Raw genomic sequence first — 9,891 nt, forward strand, 5'->3', positions numbered from 1 at the left:
AAGACTTTCCATGCAGTACATAATCTTTGCCCTTCATCCTGATCATCTCCTTGGAATGAACGACTAGAACGTATAATAGCCTGGCTATAATTCTGGGAGCAACCTGACAAAACTACCATCTGGAGAGGCTGGGGATGGTTCTGCCCCACCAGGAAGGACACTCTGGCTTTGACAGTGTCATTGGCAGATGTACCCCTGGGTGCCAGCTGCTCAGGACAGAGCCTCTCAGCCTGGATGCTAGGCTGAGAAACCTCATCTTATATCAGAGGCCCTAGCCCCAAGAGAGCTGCAAGGTCACAGCCTGTCAGTGGCTGGGCTGAGGTGAAGGAATCATGGCAGCCTTGCTGATAAGGGTTTTGGCAGGATTGAATGTCTTGGACTGATGCCTCAGGCCTCTCTCAGTCTTAGGGTTTCTCTGGGAACATTTTCAAAGGGGTTCAGAAAAGCAGGTCCCAGCAGTGCCCCAGTTCTCTTCCCCTCCACTCTGTAGCAGAGCCCACTCCTTCCTGCTCCAGGGTGCACCCCCCACCGCCCAGGTGTTCTGCCCCAGTGACCCCCCACCCCAAAGCTGAGTCCTCTTGCACCCAGGGCAGCCTGATTGCTCTCAGAGGCTCGGTTTGGGATTGAGTCAGGATATAATTGTGATGTTAACTTCGTTTCTCACACTTAAAGTTACAGATATGCATAGACCCACACAGAGAATATAAATGCTTTATGCTTGCTTTTTCGCTGTTTATACAAGTATAATATTGTCCATTATAAAAACATTAAATACCTTTCACATGCAAAGTTGTTTTCCAAACTGCGTTCACAAAACTAATGTCAACTATCCAAAGCCCTTAGGAGGATATTAGGTCAGAAATAATTGCTATTTAACAGAAAAGGGAACAGTGACCCAGGGATGGGCATCCCTGACATCTCCAAGTTATGGGTGGAGATGCACTAGAATACAAGTCTCTTGGCTCCCACTCTCCTCTTCCTCTGGACTTCTTGGGTATTTAAAATGGAATTGTTCCATAAGGAATGTTCTATGGAGTCACCTTGGAAAAAATGATAATATATGTGATGATTTTTTCCCAACAGCCCCCGGAGTGTCAAGATCTGCAGTAGTAAGACACCCATTGATGTCCAAGTCCTGAAAAAGAAGGTCAGCAAGGTGACCTGTGACCCAGCTGTCCGTGCCATCCTCCGAAGCCTGCTGCTCTACGTCACCAACCACGAAGACAGGCCCCAGCAGCCGCCTCCCGCCAAGAGGTCAGAGAACAGAGATGGCCAGGTGAGCCAGAAGCCTGAGCCCCAGGACGCCAACCGGCGGCCCACACGTTTCCAGCTCCTGCAGGCCAAGTTCATGGGCACCGGCCGGGAGCCCTGGCTCAAGAAGACCCGGGAGGTGGGAAGGCTGATCTTCAAGGACAAGCAAGGCCCAGGCAGGAGCTTGGTGACCACCACCATCAACAAGCTCCTGGAGAAGACCAGGGAAGGGGCCGACAGTTCGGCACGGGGCAAGGAGCCCCTCCGTGGTGACAAGCCCCGGTGGGGCCTTCCTGCCGGGAAAAACACCGTGAAGAGCATTCTGAAGAAGTTCCTGGCCGCAGAGGAGAAGGCGGCTGAGGAGAAGAGGCTTCGTGAGAAGCCGCCTGCGGAGCGGCCCAAAGCCGCCAGGGGCCTCCTGCCAAAGATCGTGGGCAAGAGCTCGGTCCTGTCCAAACTGCGGGAGAGGTTTGAACAGAGCGGCTGTCTCTGCTCAGAGGCCAGCGTGCTGCTGCTCCGCACGGAGGAGCGAAAGAAGAAGAACCTGCAGAGGAAGAAAATGCACCGGCCTGAGACCCGAGTGCTGTGCACGGCCACCTTGGCCAGCACCTGCATCAGGATGCCCCCCGCCCGCTTCCTGGCCTGCTCGGCGGAGCCCATGCCAGCCTTCAGCATCGCTACCGTCATCTGCGGCCCCAGGAGCTGGCTGTCCCACTGCGCCAAGATCAGACACTCAGACCTGAGGCGCATGCCCCCAAAAGAAACAGGCAGGCCCCCCAACTCGGGGGAGATGGTGCCTGGTGGGAACAAAGCACCAGGAGAGGAGCTGCTTAATGGGGGGCCCTCACAGTCCTTGATTTCAAAGGCCACGGCTCCCAGTCTAGAAACAGCAGCCCCAAGTGTAGGGCCTGAGTGTGTCCCAGAGCCAACCCTGTCTCCTGTCTCCCAAAGGGGTGAAGCCCTTCCTGGCCTGGAACCCAAGTTACCCTCACTCGGACCAGCCAGCCCAGGGCACACTGGGGTATCAGGAGGTGACAGGATGGGGGGCCCCCAGACAGGGAGCCCCACAGATGATACCCAGGGGGTGAAGGGGGCAAGAGCAGGCCTTCACCCTGGACCCACAGGCGAGGGAGCAGAGGAGGCCCCTCAAGTGGACCTGATGGTTTGCAGCTCAGAGGACGAAATGGAAAGAGTGGTTTCAGACTCAGAGCAAGGCCCTCTCTTTGCCGTCCAGGAGAATTTCCCAGAACAGCAAGTACCAGGACATATCCCACCACTCAACATGCCCGCAGCCCAGGCTGCCTGGCGCACACAGCTGGCCTTCGAGCCTCCACAGGTAACCGTCAGACTTCCGGTTGTCCACGAAATGCCACTTCTTCCTACCATGAAGCAAAGGACATCGGATAGTGAAGACCAATGTTCTCATGTGCTGGGAGGAGAGAGTGTGGCTGAAAATGCACAAGCACCATTTCCCACTACGGCAGAGAGCAGAAGCACCACCGTGGCCACGACGGGAGTGAGCGAGCCTGTGAGGACACCCGGGGGACTCAGCACCCCTTCTCAGCAGGACTCCCAGGCAGACCTAAGTCTCACACCACTCAGGGGTGCTGCCAGCATTGATGGTGACACCCCAGAGGCAGCGCCGGTGCTAAAACCACAGACAGGTCCTGCTGGAGGAAAGGAAGACCAACGCAGCTGTGGGAATTCAAACGAACCTGAGGATCATGAGGATATTTCAGGAGATGTTTCTGGGCTCAGCTATGAGAAGCATCTGTTGCCAGAACCAGAGGAAATGCCAGGCCATGACAAGGGCACCCCAGCACATCATTCCACAGCTTCAGAGCATCATCTGAGAGGAAACAACCTCTCTGCCCCTGGCATCCAGCAAGTGCTATCTCCCAACGCGGGAGACTCGACGGGTGTCCCAACACTGCTGGCCGCATCGACCGAGCACTGGACGAGGGCTGAGCCCATGACCGCAGCGGATAAGAGCTGCCTGTGTGAGCAAAAGGAAAGCAGGGGGCCACCGTTAACTGAGTCCACCCAGCCCCTCCTGGTGGCCGAAGGGAGCTCCAGCCATGACCTTGGTGCAAACAGACCAACCTCTTTAAGTGAAGGCCTCAAACCAAGTATCAAATCCCCCGGACAGGGGACAGCCACAGCGGTCACCAAGAGTCAAACAGCACCAGCACCAGGCAGCGCCGTGGACCCTGGAAGCAGTACTCCCGAAAAGTGGAGCACCCTGCACAAGGGAGAGTTCAGCTCCTCACCAGCAGGTCACAGTCTTGTAGCAGAGGGGCTCGGTCATGAACCCAACCACCACTCCTTCTTGGCAGCAGGCGGGCCCTTGAAGCACCCCAGCAGCCAAGCGGCAGAGGGCCAAGTCTGCAAAGACTTGGGGCGGCACTTGCCTGCGACCTCAGAATCGCTGAGCGCTCCCCCACGGGAGGCCGCGGGCGCCCCACTCATGCCTGACGAGCCCGGCCTGGGGGTTTCAAATGAACCGGCAGCAAGCGAAGCAAATGCCCCAGTCGGAAGCAGAAACCCTGTGGCTGCACAAGCGGGTCCTTGGGGGAATAACACCAAGTCTCCTGTTCCAACCTCAAATCACTCCACACCACCGGGAAGCGGCGTAGAGGGGCCTCCACACCACAGTTTGGACAAGCTGCCGTCTTCCGACAAGCAACAGGCCTACGATGAGAAGCAAGTCCTGTCTGAAAAGCAGCTTCCTCTCGGTGCTGGGATTTCCCATCCGTTTCCCTCAGTGCCATCAACAGCAGCGGAAGGAACACCCCAGGAGTGTCCCAACTTCCAGGCACACCTGCTGCCTGCATCCCACATACAGGCTGGTGTCCTGGAGGAAACAGAGGTCAGGGAGGGGCCACAGCCACAGGCAGGCCTCAAGGGCAGACAGGAGGGTGTCTCAGGGCCTGTGGGGCTGAAGAGTCCTGGACAGAAGAGAGTCCCTCCTTCGGAACCAGAGGAAATCAAGCTTGAGGAGAGGCCACGGTCACAGGCAGGCCCGGGGAGTGGAGAGAAGGGGGTCTCAGAGCCTGTGGAGTCAAATGGTCCTGGTCCGAAGGCAGTCCCTCTTTGGGGCCCAGAGAAAATCAAGCTTGGGGAGAGACCACAGCCACGGGCAAGCGTGGGGGGTAGAGAGGAGGAAGTCTCAGGACCTGTAGGGCTGAAGGGTCCTGGACAGAAGGGAGTCCCTTCTTCAAGCCATGAGGATCAGACACAGCCCCAACATGACATGGTGGGGAGTGACATGGTGACCACTGACGGGGAGACTCCCTGCGAACCCACTGAGAAGGGTCCAGAACACCCACCAGAGCAGTGGGCCCAGACTGTAGAGGACCCCTCAGAGCAACTCAGTGTCCATGCTGAAGAGAGGCAGGAGCGCCCAACACAGGCCCAGGATGGCAGGATGTCACCTGCACCCCACAACTTGGTGCAGCCCACAGGCAACTCAACAGCAGCAGCACCTACACCTACCACAGGTACACATGAGGAATCCCAGAGACCAGCCCCCAAGGGAGGCCAGGGGCCACCCAAAATGCCACAGGAGGCCAGAGAACACTGTCTTGAGGTGGCGAGGAGTCAGACATCCTCCCACCCTGAGCCAGAACAAGGCTCTGCAGTGCCCACACCCGAGCCTGGAGGCTGCCAGGCACCCGGGGCACCAGCCCAGGAGGGGTCCCCAGACATCTCCAGGGCAGGAAGAGCCACACTGGATCTTGAACATAGAAGAAAGTCAGCACACTTTGCAAAGTACAAAGCCCAAAGCTTCTGCGACCAGAGGTCCTTTGATTTGTCCTTTAAAACAAAAATTATCAGGGCCAATGACACATTCGAACCTCCAAAGTGAAGTGCCCCAGCTTCTGAACCACAGGCACATCTAATGCCTCAATTTCTGCTCCTCACTCAGGTTGCAAACTGTTTTCCTGCCTCTAAAGGAGCTTTGAATGGCCCCTTTGATTAGTTGTTTCTTTCACTCTAACGGTTAACTGACCCAGGGGGATCGAAGTCCCATAACTAAGGACACTTTGCCAACCGGTGGAGCTCTGCACCGGTTTCTCAGTGCATGTGGGGCTTCTTCTAGGGAGATTTGAACAGCGAGGATGAGGAATGTACCAGGCACACCAGGCCCTTGTCTCCCATGGATCTGTTCCTTATTTTATTTGGGGCACCTATACTTGGCGTTCGCCCAAGCACACACGTCTACCTTTTCACAGAGCAGTGCTTCTTTTAGCACTTTAAGTTTTGGTGCTGAACTTTGCACATGTCTAACCTGTCACCTCTTGGGGAACTCAGCCAGCTTTGGTCTTTGAGGGCATTTCTCTCCTTGAGGATCATCGGCAGGCATGGCTGTGACCAGCCTCAGACTGTGGCCCCTGCCTCACTCAGGCGCAGCCAGTGGGGCCCCCTCGATGTGACTTGGGCAGGTGAGTGGCCCACAGAGTACCTTGACTCAGGGCCTGTGATGTGAATGCAGACACCCAACCCCAGTAGTCCTGACACATTCTGGAATAAGGGCTGAGATCTTCAGTTTGCTGCAGCGACTCCCAGGGGGATGGCCGGGGTCCATGATCTCTCCCTGGCCATGATGACAGTCAGGAAGGTGGAGTTAGGACATTGGGATCTGGGCTCTGGCACATCCTGTTCCTGCTTAGGAAAGCCTGTACCTGGGCCCAGCTGGGCCAGAGCAGAACAGACCAAGGGAAATTACAGGCCTGAGTCAATTACAGAGGCAAGTGCGGATGCAGAGCCATCAAAGGTCGTTTCCGGCACCGTGTTTCCAGGTGCACAAGTCCGAAGAAGCTTTCGTTGAGAAACTGATGTGGTGAAGAAAATAAAATGTCACACAGTCATCACAGCAGCCTCCATGGGATCTCCAAGTCCTGTTGAGATGCTGGACGGCACTGCAAGTGAATGACGTGACCGTGACGCTCTCTTGTCCCACTGCTACTCTCCTGAAAAGCATCTGAGTATTTTCTACCACTGCCCAAGACGTTATATTATTCTAATTTCTTTTTAGTCACTAAGATAATGCCTTTTCAGTCTAAAATATTTGAATATTGCGTAACAGTGTAAGGAAGGAAATAAAAGTCACCGATAATCACATTACCTCAAGATAATTTTTGTTACTACCTTGGACTGTTTTGTCTCCAGCCTTTTCCCTCAGCTATTTTTTCTATAGCACAGACACACTTGGAGTCACGTCTTATGTCCAGTTTTACGATCTTAATGCCACAGCGCATGCTTTTTCGGGGGCCGCAGAGTGGTCTTTGAAACCTAATGTGTGTGCTTCTCAGTTGTTCTGTGGACACACCTGGGCCTTGGGTTTTCAGAAGCAGCTGACACTGTGACTCCCCACTGCCCAGCGCACTCTGTTTTTGATGCCGCACTCTCACAGAAGATGGATTTCTTGAAGACTTCTTGATTTTTACTACCTTTGCAGCTGAGCAATTTTCTAGACTATCTCTATTTGTCCTGGAGAAGCTTCCTTGCTGTGTGCTGGTTTCTCCTTTATTTTCTGATTTGAATGTTCATTTAGAGGAGGGATTTTCTTTTATTTAAGCTTTGGTCGGGCACTTAGTAAGACCTGGGTTTGTCAGTGTTCACCCTATCCATGGTGAGGTCCAGGCTGCTGCAGTGTCTCCTCCCAGGACAGGTCAGCCAGATGTGGCAAACATGCATGGTGGCCAAAGTGGCACTGAGCTTCGAGTGAGGCTAAGCAGGAAGCATGAGGCCCATGCACGCCAGCTGTGCTTTGTCCAGGGGCAGGACTCATTTCCTGGCACCCTCTTCTCTCCAATCAGGCAATTAATTTAAAATCTGGCAGATTGGAAACTCCTCAACTGCAATGTCAGGTGAGTTTGAGAGCCCCATGGGAGCTTCCAGAATGTGCTGATCCTGGACTAAGGCCCTGGGTCTCCTTTGGTCAACCCCTTTGGTCAACTCCCTTAGGTTGCTCCTATTTGACGTAGGGCCAGTTCTCTGGATTTAACCATGAGGGTGTCTGCCTGGTTTGCTAGTTGTTAGCAGCAGGAGTCGGTGTGTGTGACAGTTACCTATGTGAACTGCACTGCCAGGCACCTGGATGAGGGTCCTGACTTCTGGGTGGAGCCTTGGGGAGGCGCCTCCCTCACCGTTTTTTGCTCCTACTCAGAGTTGAGAGCTGGCCATGGTCAGGACGGAGGCCACTGGCTCCGGTGCCATTCCATCTCCACTGGGAGGTTGGGGTGCCCACTCCCTCAGAGAGCACAGGCTGTCCCTACCCCAAGGGGAAGGCACATCTAGACTTGGGGTAGGCTTCTCAGAGCTGCAAATCCAGGAGGCTCATGAGACAAATATTCAGGGTCCTAGCAGAGGCCCATAGACGCTGGGGCTTTTTTTGGTCCCATTGCCCACACCTGCTCATACCCAGGGCATCTGCGCTGGAGGTGGGAAGGTGACTTCCTGTACCACAACTGGTGGGGAACCATCTTATTTATTTTCTTTATTTATACTTTGTTTCACAAAGGACTTGAAGCAATGTGTGGCAAAGAACTTGATGACCGACAGAGGAGATAAAAATATATTTACTGGGTGTTCCCTTTTGAAAATAAGAAGCAGTGGAGTTTGAGGCTATTTTTAAATAGTCCAGAAAGCCCATTGGAGAATACACTGAGTGGTATTATTTTAAGTGGTGGAAAAAACGATCAGAATCTCCTCCAGACTGTGGCTTCAGAGAAGTCGTACACTGAGTTCCTCTGGACATCTGGCAGGCGCAGGGCGCGTTTGCTACCCGGCCAGCAGGCCACCTGCTCAGCCGGAGGGGCCTGGCTCTGGTTTCACCAAATATGGTCGCAGGTTACACTGCCCTCCTGTTGCTGCTGCAGGACTCCACAGACAAGAACTGAGAGTGATTTTTCATGAGGACTTAATACAGGTCAGTGCGTATTCACAATACACTTGAAGTAAGAGTTTACACTGCAGACGCGACTGCCATTTCTGCAAAAGAAACACCCTGGTTTGAAATAATTATTACAGAAGGGTAGTGGGCATCTTAAATAAAACCCACAGCAAATATTCGTGAGCTTTTTAGTTGACACACTTGATTTTGCATATCTGAGTAGCTTATTGACTTACATCTCACTTCAGGTTTTTACAGCTCCTTCTACTGTTTACAGACGCATCAGTGAACCACGCCTATGGTTGGCACCCTGCGGGGAGGGGGTGGCTCTTGGAGAAAACATCGGTGATGAAGAATCACGAGCCTGCGAGTCTACTCCATCGGGAATGTCACTGTTTAGAATTTTACAAATTCAGCACCACTTCCTTATTTTTTTTAACAGGGCATCATTGCCATTTGTATTATGATCTTTTAATTATTGAATTATGTATTAACCCGGAGCTCAATGTTCCTTGTTTTAGTCTCCTTTGTATACAAACTCTAAAATGGATTCATTAGAAAAAAATTACTAAATATATTTTCTTGTATTCTCTTTTGAATTTGTACTAACTTTATCCAGCTGGAAGTAATTTCAAGAAAAGAAAAGAAAATATATCACCCACTCCAAACCTCTTCCTTGCCTCTTTGAGGGGTTGCATGAAGGAGGTAGGGATTTCACGTCGGAAAGTAGCTGTGGGGAAAGGAGCAAGCACCAGAGTGGCTGACTGACCACCCCGTGGGGAGATTCAGTCAGCAAAGGAGAGGGGGGCGCTCCTTCATCATCCAATCTGGGAGGCCCCAGACATGGGAGGAGAATCCCTCGGGGTATGCTTAGGAAAGATACACAGGACTTCTCAGGACACTCCCTAGGCCTGGAGAGAGAATAAATAAGCCTGCTCCCCAGGCCAGGCCAAGTGGAGGCAGAGCGCAGCAACAGCAAAGGCACCCCTGGGAGACACCCAGGACAGATTGCACAGAAGAGGCGTGTGGAAGGTCAGGGTACAGTAATTTGAACCCCACTTCCCTCCAGGACATTCCAAAAAGCTGCTGAGCCCTAAGCAGGGCCTGTGAGTTCTTAGCATCGTGGGAGAGGGAGAGCTCCTTCATCTGCAGTGAGGAGCGCGAAGGTGTCCAAGGGGATGAGCCTGTGTCCCCGTTCTCCCCAGGGTGGTTCGGCACAAGGGGGCGCAGAGTGCTGTTCCAGGAAGAGGGTTTGAGGGAATGTTCTTGGAACATTCCTAAGTGTCAGGAACTCCATGAGGTGAGGTCCCCTCTCCTCCTGCCCAGGAGGAGATTTCAGGAATCAGGAAGGATTTCTGATAAGGATCTGCATAACTATCCAAAAGCCCACAGCTAATTCATTCCTCTGATGACAGAGGACTGGCTTGGCTGGGGGTCCATAGCCCCCAGGTGGTAGGACAAAATTCACTCCAGAGTTAGGAGGCTACTGGACACTCAATCTCTGAATCTACCTTAAAGCTGTGAAAGTGTTGGGGTATTTTCCTTAAAAGAACAAAGGAGCCTACAAGAAAACTGTTTTGATACTCAAGACATTTCTGACACCAAATGTTTGGTTTTTCTACACCAACCAGTTGGGTATTCCACTGTTCAATTCAGTTCTGACACCGTATACCTGGGGTTGGTGCACACCCCACAGGTTAAGTGCTCAGCGCCACAGGCCTGCCCCCACTTGAGAAGCCAAT

At 53.1% G+C, this 9,891-nt stretch overlaps 1 protein-coding gene across 2 annotated transcripts in view; it reads left to right on the forward strand.

The window, feature by feature from the left end:
- Window positions 1–8,809, forward strand: part of ADPRHL1 (ADP-ribosylhydrolase like 1) — a 32,962-nt gene extending 24,153 nt beyond the window's left edge. Inside the window, exon 8 of one of the 2 annotated variants that reach the window (XM_081127422.1) lies at window positions 8,427–8,809. In XM_081127422.1, the coding sequence (XP_080983548.1) occupies window positions 8,427–8,616 (190 nt within the window). In that variant the 3' untranslated portion in view covers window positions 8,617–8,809. Of the gene's footprint in view, window positions 1–1,083; window positions 8,315–8,426 lie in introns of those variants that run through there. The other variant, XM_081127421.1, reaches the window with a different exon arrangement.
- Window positions 8,810–9,891: the final 1,082 nt, after the last annotated feature.

Source organism: Miniopterus schreibersii (genome assembly GCF_964146895.1).
Source record: "Miniopterus schreibersii genome assembly, chromosome: 2".
Classification (NCBI taxonomy): domain Eukaryota; kingdom Metazoa; phylum Chordata; class Mammalia; order Chiroptera; family Miniopteridae; genus Miniopterus; species Miniopterus schreibersii.